We start from the raw sequence: 22,473 nt of genomic DNA, 5'->3' as shown, positions 1-22,473 counted from the left end.
AAAGACAAAAATCTTCAGCCAAGAATACTCTATCCAGCCAAAAATATCCTTCAGATACAATGGAGAAATTAGAACTTTCCCAGATAAACAGAAGCTAAGGGAATTCATCACCACTAGACTCCTCCTACAAGAAATTATCAAGAAGGCCTTTATACCTGAAAAAAAAAGGGGGGGGGGGGTTACAAAGCCTTGATCAAGAAGATAAATAGGCAGACAAAAATCAGAAAATTGCAACTCTGCACCAGAACAGATTAGCAAACAATTATAACATTAAAGATAAAGGGAAGGAAAACATCAAAAATAAGCATAATCACTTCATTTTAACCACAAACTCACAACATAAAATGGAATAAGTTGTGACAACAGTGTAGATGGGGAAGAGGAAAGGGAGGGAACCTGCTTAGATTAAGGAAATATGAGGCTATCAGAAAATGGACTCTCTCATCTATGAGATCTTTTATGCAAACCTCACAGTAACCACTAAACAAAAAGATCAGAACAGAGACACAAAGGATAAATAAAGTGAAAACTGAGAAAACCATCTAGTAAGCCACTAAACTGAATTTGCAGTCTGAAATACACAGGACGAGAAACAAGGGAAAGACAGACCAACCAGAAAACAAGTGATAAAATGGCAGCATTAAGCCCTCATATATCAATAATCAGTCTAAAGTAAATGGATTGAATTCTCCAATCAAACGACACAGGGTGGCAGGATGGATTAAAAAGCAAGACCCAACAATATGCTGCCTCCAGGAAACACATCTCAGTGCTAAAGACAAACACAGGCTCAAACTGAAGGGATGAAAGACAATATTCCAAGCTAATGGGAAACAAAAGAAAGCAGGTGTTGCCATACTTACATCAGACAAAGTAGACTTCATGATAAAAAAGGCAATGAGAGACAAAGAGGGGCAGTATATAATGATAAAAGGGACATTCCACCAAGAGGACATAACACTTATAAATATAAATGGACCTAATACAGGAGCACCAAAGTACATAAAGCAACTATTAATTGACCAAAAAGGAGATTAACAGCAACACAATAAGAGCAGAAGACTTCAACACCAGTTTTCCTAAGCAAACAGCGGAGGATTGGCAGCAAATGTTAGCTCAGGGCTGATCTTCCTCAAAAAGAAAGAAAGAAAGGAAGAAAAAAGCTGGGAAAGTGACAAACATGTGGAGACCAAACAATGCGCTACTGAACAACCAATGGAACAATGAATAAGTTAAAGGAGAAATGAAAAAGTATCTGGAGACAAATGAGAATGAAAATACACCATATGAACTCATATGGGATGCAGCAAATGTGGCCCTAAGAGGGAAATTCATAGCAATACAGACCCACCTTAACGAACACGAAAAATCTAAAATAAGAAATCTTAAACTACATCTAACAGAACTAGAAAAAGAAGAATAATCAAAGCCCAATGTCAGCAGAAGGAGGGAAATAAAAAAAATTAGAGCAGAAATAAGTAAAATTGAAAAAAAACAAGCAGTAGAAAGGATCAATGAAACTAAGAGCTGATTCTTTGAGAAGATAAGCAAAATTGACAAACCCTTAGCCAGGCTCACTAAGAAAACAAGAGAGAAGGCTCAAATAAATAAAATTAGAAATGAAGAGGAGAAATTACAATGGATACCACAGAAATACAAAGGATTATAAGAGAACACTATGAAAAACTATATGTCCACAAATTGGACAATCTAGAAGAAATGGATAAATTCTTAGCCTCATACAACCTCACAAAATTCAACCAAGAAGAAATAGAGAATCTGAATAGACCAAACACAAGTAAAGAGATTGAAACAGTAATCAAAAACATCCCCAAAATAAAAGTCCAGGACCAGATGGTTTTTCTGGAGAATTCTACAAACATTTAAAGAAGACTTAGTGCCTATCCTTCTCAAACTATTCCAAAAAACTGAAGGAGACAGAACACTTCCTAACACATTCTATGAGACCAATATCTGCTTGATCCCAAAGCCAGACAAGAACACAAAGAAGGAAAATTACAGACCAATATCGCTAATGAACATAGATGCAAAAATCCTCAACAAAATATTGGCAAACTGAATACAGTAATATATTTAAAAGATCATATACCATGACCAGGTGGGATTTATACCAGGGACACAGGGATGGTTCAACATCTGCAAATCAATCAATGTGGTACAGCACATTAACAAAATGAAGAATAAAAAGCACATGATCATCTCAATAGCTGCAGAGAAACCATTTGACAAGATCCAACAGCCATTTATGATAAAACATTCAATAAAATGGGGATAGAAGGAAATTTCCTCAACATAATAAAGGCCATATATGACCAACCCACAGCCAATATCATACTCAACGGGGAAAAACTGAAAGCCATCCCTTTCAGAACAAGAACAAGACATGGGTGCCCACTCTTTTTTTTGTCTGTTTGTTTTTGTTTTTGTGTTTTAAAGATTTTATTTTTCCTTTTTCTCCCCAAAGCCCCCCAGTACACAGTTATATATTTTTAGCTGTGGGTCCTTCTTGTTGTGACATGTGGGATGCCCTTCAGCACGGCTTGATGAGCGGTGCCATGTCCGCACCCAGGATCCAAACCAGCAAAACCCTGGGCCACCAAAGCAGAGCATGCGTGAGCTTAACCACTCAGCCATGGGGCCAGATCCTCTCACGACTCTTATTCAAGACAGTACTCTAGGTTTTGGACAGAGCAATTAGGCAAGAAGAAATAAAAAGAATCCAAATTAGCGAGGAAGAAGTGAAACTCTTGCTGTTTGCAAATGACAGGATTTTACATATAGAAAATTCTAAAGACTCCATTGGAATACTCTTAGAAATAATCAGCAACTACAGCAAAGTTGCAGGGTACAAAATCAACTTACAAAAATCACTTGCATTTCTATATTCTAATAACGAACTAACGGAGAGAGAACTCAAGAATACAATCCCACTTACAATTGCAACAAAAAGAATAAAATATCTAGGAATAAATTTAACTAAAGAGGTGAAAGACCTATACAATGAAAACTATAAGACATTATTAAAAGAAATTGATAATGACATAAAGAGATGGAAAGACATTCCATGCACACAGACTGTAAGAGTAAACATAGCTAAAATGTCCATGCTACTGAAAGCAACATACCGATTCAATGCAATCCCAATCAAAATCCCAATGACATTCTTCATGGAAATAGAACAAAGAATCCTAAAATTCGTATGGGGCAACAAAAGACCTTGAAAATCTAAAGCAATCTTGAGAAAAAAGAACAAAGCTGGAGGTATCACAATCCGTGACTTCAAAATATACTACAAAGCATAGTAATCAAAACAGCATGGTACTGGCATAAAAACAGACACACAGATCAATGGAATAGAATTGAAAGCCCAGAAATAAATCTATGGACAGCTAATCTTTGACAAAGGAGCCAAGAACAAACAATGGAGAAAGGAAAGTCTCTTCAATAAATGGTATTGGGAAAACTGGACAGTCACATGCAGAAGAATGAAAGTAGACCATTATCTTTCACCATACACAAAAATTATCTCAAAACTGATTAAAGACTTGAGGGTAAGATGGGAAACTATAAAACTCCTAAAACAAAATAGAGGCGGTACACTCTTTGACATGGGCCTTAGCAGCATCTTTTTGAATACCATGTCTACGTGGGCAAGGGAAACAAAAGAAAAAATAAACAAATGGGACTTCATAAGACTAAAGAGCCTGTGCAAGGCAAAGGAAACCATGAACAAAATGAAAAGATAACCCACCTATATTTGCAATATCATATATCTGCAAATATATGTATTTGCAAATCATATATCTGACAAGGGGTTAATCTCTAAAATATATAAAGAACTCATACAACTCAACAACATAAAACCAAACGACCAGATCAAAAGATGGGCAGAGCACACAAACAGACATTTTTCCAAAGAAGATATACAGATGGCCAACAGGCACATGAAAAGATGTTCAACATCATTAATCATCAAGGAAATGCAAATCAAAAGTACAATGAGATATCACTTTACACCTGTTAGAATGGCTATAATTACCAAGACAAGAAACAACAAATGTTGGAGACGATGTGGAGAAATGGGAACCCTCGTACACTGCTGGTGGGAGTGCAAACTAGTGCAGCCACTATGGAAAACAGTATGGAGATGCCTCAAAAAATTAAAAATAGAAATATCATACAACTGAGCTATCCCACTACTGGGTATTTATCCAAAGAACTTGAAATAAACAATTCAAAGAGACTTACACACCCTTATGTTCATTGCACCATTATTCACAATAGCCAAGACATGGAAGCAACCCAAGTGCCCTTCAACTGATGAATGGATAAAGAAGATGTAGGGTACTTATCCATCTAATATCCAATGGAATACTACTCAGCCATAAAAAAAGACAAAATAGTCCCAATTGCAACAACATGGATGGACCTTGAGGGCATTATGCTAATAAGCAAAATAAGCCAAACAGAGAAAGACAAATACCACATGATTTCATTCATATGTGGAACATAAACAAATACATGGACAAAGAGAACAGATTAGCGGTTACCAGAGGGGAAGGGAGTTGGGAGGTGTGCATAAGGGGTAACAGGGCACATATATATGGTGACTGACAAATACTAATGTACAACTGAGATTTCACAACTTTATAAACTATTATGACCTCAATTTAAAAAAATGTAGAAGGACTGCTCAACCAGATATGAGGATTTATAATAAGAATAGTTAAAATATGTGGAATTAACACTGCAATAACCAAACAGACCAATGGAACAAAATAGAAAGTCTAGAAAGAGGCCCTACATGTATATGGATTTTAAGTAGGTAAGAAAGGTGGCATTAAAAACAGTAAGAAAGACAAGTTATTCAGTAAACAGAGTTGGGACAAGTGACTACCTGTGAGGAAAATAAAATAAAAACATACGTCTACTTCATATTGTACACAAAAACAAATTCTGGGCACATTAAAGATCTAAATATGAAAAGCAGTGTTTTAATATATTTGGAAAGATGCTAACGGAGAATGCATTTTATGACCTCAACGGTAAGGGAGGGTTTCTTAAAGAAGCTACAAATATAAGACAAATAAGGGGCCAGCCCCCTGGTCAAGTGGTTAAGTTCACGCGCTCCGCTGCAGCGGCCCAGGGTTTCGCTGGTTCAGATCCTGGGCGCGGACATGGCACCGCTTGTCAGGCCACGTTGAGGCGGCGTTCCACATGCCACAACTAGAAGGACCTGCAACTAAAATATACAACTGTGTACGGGGGGGATTTGGGGAGATAATGCAGCGAAAAAAAAAGATTGGCAACAGTTGTTAGCTCAGGTGCCAATCTTGGGGGAAAAAAAAATATATATATATATAAGATAAATAAGTCCTGGGGATGTAATGTACAGATGGTGACTATAGTTAATAATGCTGGATTTGAAAGTTGCTAAGAGAGTACATATGAAAAGCTCTCACGATAATAAAAAAATTTGTAACTACGTGTGGTGATGGATGTTAACTAGACATCATCATGATCACTTCACAATATATACATATATCGAATCAATGTTATACACCTGAAACCAATACAATATTATATGTCACTTATATCTCAATTTAAAAAAAGCTACAAAAAGCAAAAACCACATAGGAAAATACTGATGAATGTGGCTACTTCTGTGAAAGAAAAGATACATAAATAGAGTGAAATGAAAAGCCAAACTAGCCTTACTATCTATCTATCTATCTATCTATCTGTCTGTCTATCTATCTATCATCTATCTATGGAATAGGGGCCTTCAAGTCAATATGGAAAGGCATACATTCCAATGGGTAAAGGACATGAATAGGTACTTTACAGAAACAAATGAAAAATTCTTAAACTCATTGGTAATCAGAATGAAAATTAAAACAGAATAATGACAGAAATTTAACTATAATGATGATGATATTGGGAGCGCTCAGTTACTGCAGCTAGAAATGTGATTTGGTACAGCCACTTTGGAGAAGAATTTGGCAATTTCTAGAATTGCAAAGGATTACCCAGCAACATATGTACAGGAAGAAATGTAGAAAAATGTTCCCTTAGCGTAGTTTGTAATAAATATCCATCACCTGGAGACTGACTCAGTAAGTGGTAGAGGACATTGTATAATGAAACGCTATGGATCGGTGAAAATGATGATCCTGGCTCTGGATTTCTTAAGGATTCCAGAACTACAGGAATAAAAATAGCAATCTGGGAAACATAACATGGAGCAAAAAGGGTAAATTGTTTGTTAATCCTAAGAGCCTTTTTCTTTTGTAAGATAAGAATAAATTTCTGCAGCCACCTCTTCGAGAGAGGAAGTTCCTTGAAGTTATAATTAGAAATGATACTGTTACAGTATTCATGGACCCTGATCTCTTTTGATACGGGCGGTCCTGGACAGATGCCAGCACATGTGGTTATCCAATTTGCCCTATAATTTCTTGTGGCAAGCAATCACAATAAATTTTTTAATTTTAAAAGAAATTGCTAATTACTAAAACTCTACCCTGACTATGAGTATCTGGGACATACTAAAGAGTCCATGATGAAACTTTTATTTTGGGATTCTTAAGATACTTAAAAACATGCTCAAATTCGTCTTTGCCTCTCCTTTTCCTATTCTCCCACTGTAGGAAGTCCAGTCCTTAGAGTTTGAAGCTAGCAATTTTAAGAAAGGGAGGGCCTGTTAATAATCTAGGCTAAGAATCTCTGATAAATTATCAGACTCTGCTCCCAATAAAGATTGGTAAGAAGATAGGAATTCAGACACCAGATGCTTCTTCACATCGAAAAGAAAATCTGCACCATCAGCAGGTCAGCATGAAAGAGAAGGACCCTGTAATTTCAATGGTGCTTCTGACTTGGCAGGGGTAAAACTTGCAGACCCATCGCTGAAACTGGTAAGGGGAAGGCGGCCCTGGATGAAGCCACACTTGGCAATCTTGAGCGGGATGTTGGTGAGGGGCATTGCCAATCATTGAGAAGGTAACTTTCAAGAAAGATCTAGAAGGATCCGCTTTCCTCCAGGTTCCTGACTGGTCTACTTAGAAGGGGTTATCATCACCATAAATGACAAGCATTTGTATAGCGGCTTATGGTTTACATACTTAATCACTTCATCCAAAAGCAGAGGGAGCAGTGGAGAAAATCTGGACTTTGGAGTCTGACGTGTGCAACTCTCTGTTCTGCCTTCTGACTGGGTGATTTGGGGTAGTTCATTGACTTCTCTGATATCAAGAAGAGAAGAAAGACAGGAATGGCTAACCCTACTTGTCTCTTAAGGTTTAAGGTTTGCAGCGAGGACTAGAAACAACACATATAAGATGCTGTGCTCATGGAAGACAAGGACAGGTAGCTGTTATAACTGAACACGCTCATTAAGCACATATAGTTTTGAATATGAACTATATTCCAGGCTTGGTGCTAAGTGCTGGGAAAACAGAATGAAAACAGAGTGGCATTCTTGTAGGACCTACAAAACAATTATCAAATAATATGATAAGGGGATATTTGTGTATGAAGCCAAAGGAATCCAGAGGAAGCAGTGTGGGTCTGTCTGTGAAGTTGGAGGAGATCGCTCAGAGAAGGTGATCTTGAACTGAGACACGAAGGGTGAACCTCAGGAACACCCAGCAAGGCAGATACGGTGTCCACGTCTCACAGCCCAGGAAGCTGAAGCTCACAATAGACGTACACATTCTTATTAAATTGGGATCCTGCTGACATCAGCCATGCCTTCTCCAAACCCTTGTCATTGCTCTTCCAGGGGGTGGAACCCAGGACTTTGGACTCCAACGTCATACATCTCTGAACTACGAAAATACCTTAAAACACACCCGAGTTCATGATTTAATCTCCACTCCTTATTGTCCCACTCCACTCAGACCCCCGAGTTTGAAGCTAACAATATGAGAGAGGGGAGAATCTGCTAATATTTGTATTATATAATTACTATTAATAACTATGATGAACAAGGCATCATATTATTTTGTTTAAAATTTGTTAAATAAAGAACGAAGCTAATTTCTCTGAAAGATTTCAGTTCTCTAATTCCAACAACTTCCCTGGAAGGAATAAGTTAGCCAGGATTTTAGTTCCAAAAGAAATAGGCTTCTCTGAGTAAAATCTTCCATTTTGTATGTTTGAAGTCATAATTTCTATTTAGCCATTAGATTTAGGGACTAAGTATTAGTAAGTCTGAAAGAACGATTTATGACCTTTTAAGATAAAGTTGACTATATAGCATTTATAATTCTAGAACATTTGAGGAAAAAGTTGAAGAATTTCCTGGTATACACATTCTGCAGAGAGCAGGTGTCAACCCAGCCACTCCTGTTGGTCAGAATGTCATTATCTGGGGTCACACCAACCTAGGAAGAGGACTAATTGTTTATTATTTGACTTTGGCTTGATTTTGGGATTTGTGGTGGATGAAATAAAGGGAAGTGACTTGAATTTGCTTCCTCTGACATATTTCAAAATGTCAGAGGAAATAATGGTGGCGTTGGTTAGCAGATCAAAGATTTTAAACTAGGACTTGGTCCTGAATTAATACAGCAGGTATTGCTGACACGAGGAAGAACCTTTTCCATATAATCCGTACACTTACATTGGAGAGGAATTTCCTGATAAGGAGCTTTCACTTATGTGACTTTTGCTGATGTAAACACAGATGTTGTCAATAATAACAGATTGGTACCATGTGCCAGACATTGTGCTAAGTTCTTCATAATAATTATTGCATTTAACCCTCACACAACAATGCTTTAGGTTGACCATTATCATTTCAATTTTACCAATGGGGAAACAGAGGAGATTTAATTTGCCTAAAGACGCAAGTGAAACAAGAATCTGAACTCAAGCCTGCAGTCTTTGCCACTGGGGCCCAGCACCCCAGCAGTAAGGAATGAGTTATGAAGGCCTCCCCTCTCCCTCCCTTCCTACATCATGCATTATTCTTCCAGACCCAAATCATAAGACTTCCTTTCATATGTAGTACAGAGTGATGACAACAGGTCTGAAATCAGAAAACCTGGCTTGGTTCTTGGCTCCCTCAGATCCGGAGCTATGTGGCCTTGAGCACATTAGCTATAATCTCTGAATCTACTCATGATCCGTAAAATTACTGTAACTTGTAATGTTATGTTATATTTAAAGAATACTTTCTAAGGAAAAAAGTTCTACACATAAAGTAGAATGGTGGTTGCAAGGGCTGGTGGGTGGAGAGTGAGGAGTTATTGTTTAATAAGTACAGAGTTTCAATTTTGGAAGACGAAAGAAATTCTGGAGACGGATAGTGGTGATGGTTGCAAAACAATGGGAATGTGCTTAATGCCGCTGAACTGCACGCTTAAAAATGGTTAAAATGGTAAATGTCATGTTATGCATGTTTTACCACAATTAAAAAAATTTAAAAATGAAAAAGATCTGTGCCTTAAATAAAAAAGTCCTACAAAGATGATAGAAATCCTAATATAATAATTATTTTCTCTTAGGACCAATTGCAGAGAGAAAGGATTACGTCAGGTGTGCTATCAATGCTTACATATTATCAAGACAGGACAAAACGATACACAACTAGAATCTGGTCATTTCCCACAAGGGATTAAGCAGAATTGTCTAAATTGAGGCCAGCATTGTCACTCAGGTCACCCTGACCTTTGTGGATGGCACAGAGCTCTATGTACCCCCAGGGAAGATGGGAGAATACAAGTGAGAGGGATGGTGGGGGAGGCCCCTGACCCCAAAGTCCGGGGATGCCCAGGACACAGCTCACGCAGACGAGCCGTACGTAACGTTAATGAAAGGTAATGTGATTTTTCACTTTTCTGGGAAATTACTTTTACACATCACAATGGTGACAGTTTTAGATTTAGTTAAAAAGGGTGGCCAAGAAATATCTAGATCTAATTTTGAAAATAATGCAAAAGTAGTATTTCAGTAGTTATTGAAATCCAAGTCTGTGCTCTTTTCCTGTTGTGTGGAGTCCAAAAACTTCAGTTCAAATCCTGACTCTGCCTGACTATGGACAAGTCACTTAACCTCTGTCAGTCTCAACTTCCTCATCCAGAAATGAGAGGTGGCTGGACTTGGCCAGTCACAGGTTCTTTTCTATGGGAAAACTCTAGGTCGGCGTCTTTTCAGGGCTGAAGCCAAAGTTTCTATCAAAAATCGGGGTAGTTCTGGGTATGGGGGTTAAGGACAGTGTCCCCTGCTGAGGCTCCTGGAGGTGACCCCATGAACAGTTTTCCAATCTTTGCATGCCTCTGATCACTGTCAGATTTGTGTAATGTGAGCATTGAGAATGGCCTTTCCATTGACAAAATAGGATTTTTGTGAGACTAGCGCATGTGTGGACCACTCATTGGTTCAGCAGAGGTAAGGAACAGAAAGGATGAGAAGAGTAGCAATGACGACTGTGTTCGCAGTGCTGTGATGGCATGATGTGCTGGGAACTCTGCTTGGTGCACGGTGCTCTGACCCAACAGTGTCCCCAGGGTCCACGGTGAAGTTCTGCATCACACAGAGTAGCTTCCTTCTCTTGGGAAAGACTGTATGCTGCCAGTTCACACACTGCCTAGTACAACGGTTTTGCACATAGTAGGCACTCAATCTATTTTGCACAATTTAATGTTTCAAAATGACGAAAGGCCTTAACTTTCATATTTGTTCTTAGTTCCAGGCTAGAACTGGTCTGTTTGGAGTTTAACCCTCTTAACCAAACACAGCCAGAACTCAAGATTGAACTCAGTGGATTTTATCAGTAAACTAGAAAGAAGGATTAACGATGACTCAGCTGTGAGTCATGGATTGGCTTCCTTCTAGAACAGACCCAGAGGCTCCGGGTGTCTAGAGTTAACTGGTGTGCAGGATCTGAGCTGGCCAGGTTAACCAACCAACCTCTTCGGAGCCAAGACTAGGCCAGCACTTAATCCTGAGACTGTAACAGAGCGGTTGGCACTGGCGAAGCTGAGTTTAACGTCGACCAGGGCGCTTAGCTTTCTCACTTCACTTCCTCGCAGGTTATCCCCAGTTTCCAGGCCAATACAGCTCTGAAAAATCATCTGGCTAAATAGCAGTAGTTAGCAAAATGACAATATTGGTATTCACAACTAAAAAATGATAAATATTTTTAGGCATAAGCTATTCAGAAACATGCCTAAATAAATGCTATTTAGGCAATTATATTCTTGTGCCAGCAGATAACAAATGATAATCGCTTCTTCCATGGCTGTAAATACGTATTGATTAAGTTCAAACTTAGAACTCCAAAATGAATTATATCTGGTCTTGGCTAAACTGCTTTGCTCACTCAAAGGAGAAAAAAAAAAATCCACACAACACCTATTATACTGCATTTAATTAAGACAAGCATCAACTTTATGTGCCATTATTTGCCTCTGCCAAATCTCTATGGTGTAAATATTGAACGGGGGCATTCTTGAATACTAATCAATCCTTTCTGAATTTCAAATGATTACATAAATTTTACAAAAAGCTTATTCGCCAGCGTGGCCCTCAGCTGCATATCCATCAGTGAGGCATGAGTATGAAGATACGTGTGGGTATCTGACAAGTGTCTAGCGAGTGTTTGTCTAAATTAGAATATTATATACGAAAAGGTGAACACCAACACTGCATGCCAAGTCTCAGAAGAGCCCTGGGATGGCACTTTGCTTCTCTGACTGCAAGAGGAACAATTTACCCAATGCACTTTCCAGATGTGAGGTGCATGTACCCCTCTAGGCCTGGTAGGCCAGTCCGTGAGAGTGTGTGCGTGTGTGATTGTGTAAATGTGAGTGTTTGCAGTGTGTGGTGTGTGTGAGCGTGTGTGCGTGCTCCTATTTACAGGAAGTCTCTAAGAAAGCAATTATTGTGGTCAGCCCCAGGAAGGACAACGACCAGAGAACAGGAAGATAGGCTTTTGCTGTTCGAAGACCATCTCTTCCGCAGACTCTCTGTAAGTAGAATTTTATGCCATGCAGACTGCTGTGTTCAGAACTGAATTAACGTTCAGACGCACACGGGGATGCACAGATATCATTTTTTCCTGGTTTGCCCCGCTTCTGAAGCTTTTAAGTCACTTCCAGAGGAAGGCAGTCAACGAAGCCATGGGAACAGACACCCTTTTCCCCTCCAGTTTAGCTGGAGATTCACTTTACGGCAAATGACAGGCTCGGTGCGGGTCCCCTTCCGCTTTAAAAAGTGGAGTCCATTTTGCTTTGGGCACTGCAAACACAGCGTTTAATCACTGGGATCAAATTTGTCTGTTGGATTTAGAACCTTTTATTAACCGAATTTAATGTTGGAAAAAAAGCAGAAAGGGAATTCATTTTCCCCTTTGTTCCTGTTGATTTGCTCAGAACCGTGCTTTCTTAGTCATCTGACACAACAGGGACACTTAGCCTCACGGCCAAAAACTCAAACCCAACAAGCTGTCGGGCGTCTGTGGGAGAATTGGGCAAAACATTTATCCTCTTCTATTTTGTAACCCCTTGCATTCCCTTCTCCAAAGGTGTGTCCTACAACATTTCCAGGCTACTCTAGAAGTGCTGGGGTGGAGGGGAAGGACGCAGGGATCTGAGGAAGGGCAGGGTGCAGAGTCCTCAGCACACCCCAGGCCGCGCCACGTTCCAACCAGACAGCCCATAACTGGCCACTCAGCAGGTGATCTGCAAATGGTTTCCTCCGCACAGGAGGTGGGTTTTGAAAACTCTCTTCATGATTGACGCTGCAGTGCCATGCCAATATCTGGACTCAGATTCGCAGATGTAGGACATCCTTCTCGGGGGCAGTGAACAACTGAGGAGATGGGATGAGGGGGCTGTGCATGGCAAAGTCTTTTCTTACTACAGGAAGGCACACACCAACCTCGGTGGTGGCTCCATCATAGGAGCTGACCGGGCTTGGGTCACAGGAAGCCCGTCTCCCTTTTGGCATTTTGCTCCACCAACGGCCCTGCAGGGAGCTTCGACAGTGCATCTTGGCCAGGTGCTGATATTAAGAGCCGGGAGGAGAAATGGTGTCCATAGGAATGGGAAGACAAGGGGCAGACGTCTACTTAAATGCCAAAGCAGAAGCACCGGACAAAATTCAAATCCGGAAAAAATACCAACCATATCAAAAACTAAGCCTATTGGAAAACTAAGCACTGAAAATAAACTTTCTTACCTAAAAGACTGAACTCATCCACATCTTCCAGCTAGTAAACACGGTGCCACTTTATTTACTTTAACATCACATTACACGAGCAGAGTTACGGTAGAATCCTTTAGCAAACTGGAAGGTTCTACCTGAAGACAGAGTTGACTAACTCACTCCCTCCCCATCCAGGAGCGTCACCCCCTGAGCCTTCTAGACAGCTTGGCTCTTCTTCTTCTACTTTAGGGTTTTTAATGCCAATGGCCACCAAAGGGAAAGAGTATGACCATCAAGTGACTTTTGTTAATTTTCTCCCTGTAACATCACGAAGAGCTCAAATAGATGATGCCAACCTCTCTAATATTTATCCATAGGGTCAATTTTCTAGGCTCCCTTTCTTCAAATTTTATGCTTATATTTTTTGACTAATTTTTCCAGTTTCCATTACTTTTTTTTTAACCTAAAAAATTATAAAGAAAAGCATTCTTTCATTCATGGATGCAATAAATATTTATTACAGACCTACTCTATGTCAGGTAGTATTCTAGGAGCAAACCAGATATACTTCCTGTGTTCCTGGGTCTTGTAGTTTATTAATATGGTGAAAGGCCTTGGCTTCACTGAGACACCAGAACAACCACAGAGGCCCTCTTTGCTTAGGGAAAGTCTTGGATAGTTTAAAGTAGTCACCACAGACAAGGAGAAAAATGCTCTGCTCTGTCTTAGAGTTACTTCCTTTTCTCCTTGCAAATTATGATTTTTTTATTGTGAAGAAGATTGGCCCTGAGCTAACATTCATTGCCAATCTTCCTCTTTTGCTTGAGGAAGATTGTCCCTGAGCTAATACCTGTGCCAATCTTCCTCTATTTTGTATATGGGACGCCATCACAGCATGGCTTCATGAGCCGTGTGTACATCTGCACCCTGGATCCGAAGTGGTGAACCCCAGGCTGCCAAAGCAGAGCATGTGAACTCAACCACTACGCCCCTGGGCCAGCCCACAAATTATGATTTTAAAGGTCTTTTAAGACCTGAAGGTGTTATCCATCCATTTTCAAAACCCTTTCCAATTGTGGATCAAGTCACGCAAATACTGTTTTATTCTGGGACATTTCAGCCATTGTTTGGATGGTCATTTATATTTAAGATACTGTGCTTCACACTCTTTAAGATGAAGAGGGGTGGTCTGACCCTACAGAATGCATGAACTGAACCTGGGGATGAAGTAAAGCCTCCTCAGCCAGCTTTGTTCTTGAACTATGCCCTTTGCGCACTCAGTGCTTCTCCACAGAGGGGGCTCAGGTGGCAGTTTGATGGGGGCATCTAACAGGCAGTAGCTTCCTTAGTTGGGTCATTCTCCAAGGCAACCACAACCCACCTTCTCTGGGGCGTTTGCCTCTGTGTGGATGAATCTTCCTTGGAATTTCCTATGGTGCAATCAAACACCACATTTAAAATTTGGAAATTTGGGGCGAAGCAAAGAGCTGCCATGATGAATAAAGATATGATTTTCTCCATCCATGTTTCTGTATGCAGGATTCCGTCAATGCCAATGGGGAGCCACACAACACCCTCAACAGTTAGTTCACAGGGATTGAAAGCCTCCGGTCTTGCATTTGCTTGGAACAGACACCCATTTATCACCTGGTTTTAGCCATTAATATTCTTTCTAATCTTTCTGCAAGTCAGCGTTCCCAATGAGCTTATAAACGAACATCTCCTCTCATCAACTGGGAGAATGCAAACTGATAAAAGAAACAATTTAATTTTGAGGAGATATTTGTTCGAAATTCCTTTGGAGAAACTAGTCTCAGGAAATGAACCAGCACTTGCGAGGTGACTTTCGGCTAAACTATCTCCTATGACATATCACAAACTACTTCGATAAAGGCTTCGTTTTGAGTTTGAAACTAAGTCAGTTTGTTTATGCATCTAGTTCATGAGTAACAATTTGTAACTCCCTCCTGTGTATGAGCAATGTGCTAGAGACGTGAGACGCAGAGGAAAATAAAGGACAGTTTCTAACCCTAATTGAGACTCAGACCGGAACACTGAATTCCACTGCACAGCAGCACTCACAGAACAGGACAGCATCTTCCACCTGTTTCAGTGGACTTACAGAGCCTAAACATAAAGAGACTCGAGGCAAATATGAGCTACTTTTTAAGTTGGAGAAATCCACTCAAAGAGAATAACAAATTTCTTTAACTCAGCTGAATATAAAGAAGCACTTTCGGAAATATTGGCTGGCCAGAGAAGAGAATAATGTACAACAAGTCAAGGGCATTCATTAGGGGAAATAGGAGGCAATATGCCTTTAGTACTTTCTCTTGCCGCCTGGGATATACAAGAGGCCAGCAGCATCCAGCCATTGAGTCTCCAGGCTAAGAAAATCCAAAGGCCAGAGTAACCTGCTCGTTGGCACACTCTGCTTACTTGTTGCTCTGAGCACTTAAGCCACATTAAAGTTCCTGATGAGCTTGGATATGTAATGACATTATTCAGGATGCTGCAGTTGAAAACCAGGAGACTGCCTCCCAGTTCTGCGTTCGTTTTCAGGAGATAGTTTATGGGACATCTGCTCGTCTTTGGAACGCACGCCGTGAGGACAGTATTGGAGCGTGGTGATCCTACGCACTTCTCCCTCTGTGAGATTTCTGTTTGCATTGGTTGGGGACAGACAGCAAATTCCCTTTCATCAGTCACTCTGATTTCTTTTTAGAAGAAGGTGAGAGTGCAAACCAATAAATAAACATTAAAAATTTTATTTTGGCCTCTCTTGGGTCATCAATTTTAACTGGCCAACTTAGAATATCTCCTTTTCTGCCAAGTTATCAATGGGCTCAAATTATGTTATCTCATAGTTGGGCAAAAAAAATTTAAAAAAAAAAAGGTAATTTAACAGGATTCGAAGAAAGCATTACAACTGGCAGAATCCACGCCTCCAGAGTCTATTATATCACGCAGACAAATGCCCTGAGAAAGGGGGCGCCTTTTACTTTTATTTCTGTTTTCGACCAGATTAACTAATTAATGTCTGCTCATCGATGCGATTGGAGGAGGAGAAGATTCAGGCAGCAGATGGGAAGAATCTTCGCCGATGCTACTTTTTATTTCAGCCGTGTCATTAGCTTTTCATAGAATACGGAGTCAGCTTTGGTGAAGAACGACTTTTAGGAGGAGAATGGTTGCTGCTGGAACTTGCCTTGACTCAACTGATCAGCCACCGCTCCTGTGGATTTTTCTATTCTGACTAAAGCACCAGAAACCTGAGACTCATCCTAGACTCGTCCCTCTCCACCTCCTTCACACCTGTGATGTGCATCCTGTAACTTGTTCATCTCCCTCATCTAGTTTATCCCCATGGGGCATGAAAATCACCCCTGAACACAGTTTCCAGCCCTGCTGCTCTCTAGGCAACTTTCCACATCGCTAGCGGAAAGGCAGATCAACTTACGTTACCCACCTCACCACCCTTCAAAGGAACCTGCTGTCCTTCCTAAGTGCCTGCAGAATGAAGACCGTGGCACCTACGCTTCTTTACTGCCACATCCCCAGAGCGCACCTCAGTGCCTGACACACAGGAGGCGCTCAGCAGGTCTCTGTTGGATGAGTCTGAGGCCTTCCATGACCAGGCTGTTGCCTACCTCTCCAACTATCTCTGCTGCTCCCTCAAGCCATACTCCTCTACTAACAATTCCCTGAACTCGTCTTGCTCTTTCTTGCCTTCATGCTTGGGTGCCAGCCATTCTTTTGGCTTAGCATGCTGCACCTGCTTACATTCACGCCCTACTTCCTCTCACCAAACCTGTCTAGAAAACACTGCTTCATCTCCCACCAAAAGAATGCTGCTGCAGCCCTCCCTCCACCCAGCCTCTAATCCGTACAGCAAGTCCTCTTTTCTCTCCAGAATCAGAGAGGCCCAAGGTTGGGCTGGGCTCAGAATGTAACGCGTTTCAGACTCGGGTGGCTCAAGGCTTATGAGGGTTTGGGACAGCAAGTACTGGCTCTAGACTTTCTTTTTTCTAGACTTTCTAGACTTTTGGGCTCCGCTTTCAAGGGTGGCCCTGGTATGATGTCATTCTCATCATGGGTAAAAGAGGTGTTTGAGGGCTGGCCTGAGTACATAAAGGTTAACTATCCATATACTTCGAAAAGTTGTCCCCAAATGATTGATTATTTATTGTTTCTACGGGGCGGGGTGGGGGGGGAAGGATTCCATTCATAAGTTGGAAATGATCTGAACTTTACTGTCAGCTACATTTTTCCTGGCTTCTTTAAAAATAAACTCTTGGCCCAAACTCTATTTACCTCTGATGTGAAACAACAAACAGGCATAGTGTTAAGAGACATTCGGCTCGTCATTCACTGGTGCCCAGGCTCCTGAAACAGTCACCACACTCACTAAACAAGAGAGTATGTGGGTGAGGTTCCGGTAAATACTAAGCCCAATCGTTCAGGAAGATAATTTGTGAGGTTCATAGGTTGAAAGCACTTCAGGATGCCGCCTCCCCCCGCCCCCCGCCCTTATCTACTCTTCCATAGTATTGGCAGAAAACATAATAATTTTGAAAAATGATGAAGGAAAGATAAAAGTGATGAAAATTAAACATGGCTCACGGTTAATTTCTGCATCTTCAAATGTAATACAGTTATTCAACTAATTTAAAATACCATTGAAGTGAGATGACGCTTCGTAAATATTTTATTGCTAAGATGCTCTCAGATTTCTTACACATATATTACCACATTTTCCATTTAATTACTCATCAAATGTTCTAGTTGAAAAGACTAAGATCTTGCCACGAACCAGAATAATTGGTGAGATTACAGCAAGCAGGCTCATTCTATCTTCCTCTGGATTTCCTGAAAACTATTCTTGGGTAAAAGCTGGAGACTTATTTGAATAGAACTTTCTTATTTATTGTGGTTAATGCAGAAACCACACAGGATCCAGTCCTGGTATTGGGAACCTTTGAACACCACATCTATGAAATTCTGTTGTCTTTTCAAATTTTGAGTAACATTTCTTTTTGCTATATTTATCACATTTTCCAAAATATGAAAATGTTCTTTTTCTTTTAAATGTTGACTACATGTGAAAAATTAACCCTGGTTCTATTGCTTCAAACTGTCCCTTTATTAGCAACAGTTGTGTGGTGCTGTCAAGAAGAATTTTAGAACGAAAGTACCAAATTTGGAGAGTAGACACATATGCTTTGCTTTGGAGTTTGTTTTATTGTTTTATTTCTTAGGCTATGAATTCACAACTATCTTATAACTGAAGGCTAAAGAAAAAACATATGTTGGTAAATCTGATTTCTGCACTTTTTTTCATCCAAGGGAAGTTGCCTCCCTCAGCTGTCTGCCAATAAGTAATAAATGCACTTGGCAAAAAGTTTATTTAAGTTGGCTTTATTAAGCCAACAAAATACAGAAATCAAGTATGGGACAGGCAGAAAAATCTGTTCCTTTGAAGTCAATAAAAATCCATCTCCTTAATCCCTTTTTTATTCCAAGCAGTGGTGATTTTTCTCAACTGACTCACTGAGAACCTTGATTCGGCTAATCTGTCTTGCTTAGTTATCTTTCTTCTCCAAAGCTTTCCTAAAGAAGCATCCTCGCCCCTTGACAACCGTCATCTTTTATACTTGCATGGGGTGCATGTGGTTATAAACATTCTCTAGTTAATCCTGATAGATTTAAGAAACAGGTTTTTAATTACTATCCATATTTTACAAGAATAAAAACAGCAGTAGCAACAAGCTGAAATAAAAGGCACATCGACACGATCAACAGCAGAGAGATGGCTAAAATTTGATACTATCCGTCTTTGCTAAGCTGTCTCCATTAAATCTTCTGTCACAGCTCTCTATCAGTGCTGCCTACTCATTAGGGCCATTAGGGGAGAAAATTCAGGACTCCAGTCTCATAACTCCTTTTCCACATCCCAACTTATCCACTAAAGGGCTATGAATCATGCAGAAATGTAGACACACAAATATATTCACGGTGGAAGATTTCACGATTTGAAAAGACAGGTGTTATCTTGGTAGAATGAAACACATTTGAGGTCCCCACACTGAGAGCTGGGCATCATTTAGCAACCTCTGGTCGTACGTAGTATGAGAAAAGGATTCCTTACCTAAACTAAAGAGCACCAAGAATTTCAGACACACAAACTCTCGTTGATCAAACTGCAGAGAACGAAGCTTTGCCACTAACTCCTGTGCATGACTCATGAGATTGTTGAGGGTGGCCCCAGCCTGGGAGGCAATGATGGAATAGTCCACCTGCAACACAGAATCACAGTTTTAATGACTCCCAGAATCAGAAATACACATTTCCCTTGAGACTCTTAGGAACTGTGAGTAAAAACAGATTGCAGTAGGGGTTGATAACAGAGCGACCTTTTCCCAAGAAAATAGTTTGAGACACAGTCTGTTACTATAAAACGTATAATGATTCTGAGAAATCTAATCATCTTGATAAGTTTTGTAGGCAATAGGTTTTGACCACCTAAATTTTACCGGTATATATATATATATTTTTTTTTCTATTGTGAAATTATATTAGCACGTAAGATTAAAATTTTTTAACTCTCATGAATAAATTGAAAGAAAAATAAACTGTCCACAAAAAGTGAATCCAGGACAGCATCTGTGTGTACAGTGATATTAACTAGTAGGAGAGAAAAATAAAGGCAGTGATGTGTTTCTATTTTTAAAAGGCTACATTTTAAAGTAATCATCGTTCAAGATTGCACGCTTGTGGAGGGCGAAAAAATCACATATAGATTATTCTTCAGTTTGCTGCTGCCTAAAAAAACTATGACAGACGACTACTAACTGTTTTCATATGATAATACATTTCTCTCTAAAGACAGCAATGATCTTATTTCTAAGAAGAATAATTTGATTTGGAAAACAAAAGAGGCTTATTTCCTTCTTCATTAAACAAAAGGTGCTGTGATGACCAATCTTAGATTATTCATGGGGGCATAAAAAGTCACATTTATAATAATAAGTTAAGACGTCGGGATGGCCGTCATAGCACTGGCTCGGCTTTGCTGCTGCGATTACAGCATAATGGGAAAGCCCAGTTGGTACCCGATGCTCCATCCCTTTTCTGCTGGAGAGCTCTCAGGCAACCAGCTACTCTTTTAGGTGCATTTAATATTTGCTGCAGCAGCAAATTTGTCTGGGAGGCAAGTCCTCATCTGCCACTCACCCGGAGCGGACTGTATTAAATTTTTATATTTATTGACATTTCATTACCATAATTGACTGCACTTGCTTCTCTAGGAGAAGGCACCGGGCTGCCTCCTAAACAGGAGAACTGGTCCCTGGAGTGGAATTTGCAATTAAAAACAAGGCAGAATGGATTTTTTTTTTTATTGTGTAAATATGATGAGTTGAATTTTCAGCTTTAACTAGAGAATACTGGGTGTACAGAAACCTTTTTCCAGAGTGAGAAAAATTATGAGTCAGTGGAAAGACGACCTGCAAAGGTGTCAATCAGTTTGTACAGAGTCAACTATGCATGAAAAAGCCACAGTTAACGTGGGTTCTAGGACAGCTTTCCCCGCAAGCCCACCACTGTCCTACCTGCTTTGTCCAGGTGCTGCCATTTGTCCACTAAATTTAAACATAAAGTATCCTAAGAGCTCCTTTGGTTTCTGTTTCAGAAGGGGTGAAAGAATGAGCCAGGACACAGGCAGCTGAAGCCGAGAGGACAAGCAGAGGGACCACCGCAGAGCACGATGTGACGTTGCCTGGCACACACAGCGATGTCAAACTATCATTTCACCGGTTCTCTTACAAGAGAATTTCCCATCCAAGGAAGCTCTCCGACCTAGAAGTGGTGCCCATGCTCTAAATTCCTTAAAAACCTGTACATGGTCTGACTGTTCCAGATAATAACAATGTAAATCCTTCAGAGACAAATGGGACAGGTGAGTGGATGACCAGGGCCACAGAGGTGGAAGAAACCTGGGAGAAGACAGGAGATGGGGGCCAAGATCACCACTTACGAAGCAGTACCTTGGCAAGTCATACGAGGCCTCCACCCCTTGGTGTCCTGATCTTTAAATAAGGCAGTTAAGCTATATCATAATAAGGTGCCTCCCACTTCTGTGATTATCAGGAAATGAGAGTAGTTGGGACAATACTACCAAGTTAAGCTTGGCATCAACTGCTGGATGCCCTGCACCGGTAGGTTGGTATGTCCACAGCACATTGTAATAAAAACCAGGAAGGCGTACTAAAATCAACCACAAATATGAAGGTATTAATCCATTTTTTAAATTATTAAGACAGAGTCAGCTCAATTTTGGTATCTGTGCAGTTCTAACAGGTATGCAGTAAGTTCAAATACTAGAACGTCATATTTGAAAACATAGCACATTGTAACTGAAAAGAATCTGAATTATATTATGTTTTCGTGTGCGAGGAAGATTAGCCCTGAGTTAACATCTGTTGCCAATCTTCCTGTTTTTGCTTGAGGAAGATTGTTGCTGAGCTAACATCTGTGCCAATCTTCCTCTGTTTTATGTGGTATGCCACCACAGCACGGCCTGACGAGTGGTGCCAAGTCTGCGCCCAGGATCCGAACCTGTGAACCCTGGGTCGCGAAAGTGGAGTGTATGAACTTCACAACTATGCCACTGGCCTGGCCGCCTAAATAACTTTTTTAAAGATGGGTTCATTAAAATCTGATGCATGTACTTCTAACAGGTGTGTAATAATAAGTTCAACTATTAGAACGGCACACTTGCAAACGTAGTTCACCATAACTGAGAGGAGCTGAAAAGTGTTTCATAGGATTCTGTATTCAGTGAGATGGATTCCAGGAAATCAATTGGCATACCAACAACTTTATGGCTGCACATTTATTTACATGCTAATTTGAAAGCTCAAACATGTTTATTAAATGGGGGCTCCAACAACATTTCCTTCAAGGATAATTTATCAAATCGCACGGCTCTGAAGGAGGATGTGTGATTTATTCCTGCAACACCGCACAGACCTGCAACTTCCTGACGTTTTATTACAAACATAATTATATTTTCATTGTTGAATGCAGAGTTTGCGCTCATTTCAGGAGCAGCTGGCCTTGTCTTTTATGTACTTAGTAAAATTAATTTATTGCTCTCTTACATGTAATCTTTGTGCCATTAAATTCAAGGCAGATACTGAAGAAATCCTATAAGCTGATGTCCCCTTTGGATAAATTTCACTCATCATGAAGGTAGAAACACTCTTAGCTAAATTGCTTTTAGTTCTAATAGCTGAA

At 40.2% G+C, this 22,473-nt stretch overlaps 1 protein-coding gene across 7 annotated transcripts in view; it reads right to left on the bottom strand.

Annotated features, from left to right (window-relative positions):
* The window catches only part of NR5A2 (nuclear receptor subfamily 5 group A member 2), a 131,783-nt gene that overhangs the window by 35,634 nt on the left and 73,676 nt on the right, over positions 1-22,473 (bottom strand). For all 7 annotated transcript variants that reach the window (XM_008539655.2, XM_070602013.1, XM_008539657.2 and 4 more), the window contains exon 6: positions 19,325-19,472. In XM_008539655.2, coding sequence (XP_008537877.2) covers positions 19,325-19,472 — 148 coding nt within the window. The remainder of the gene's footprint in view (positions 1-19,324; positions 19,473-22,473) is intronic.

This window comes from Equus przewalskii, chromosome 31 (assembly GCF_037783145.1).
Source record: "Equus przewalskii isolate Varuska chromosome 31, EquPr2, whole genome shotgun sequence".
Lineage (NCBI taxonomy): Eukaryota > Metazoa > Chordata > Mammalia > Perissodactyla > Equidae > Equus > Equus przewalskii.
The sequence above is the reverse complement of the archived record's forward strand: the minus strand, read 5'-3'. Positions and strand labels throughout refer to the sequence as shown.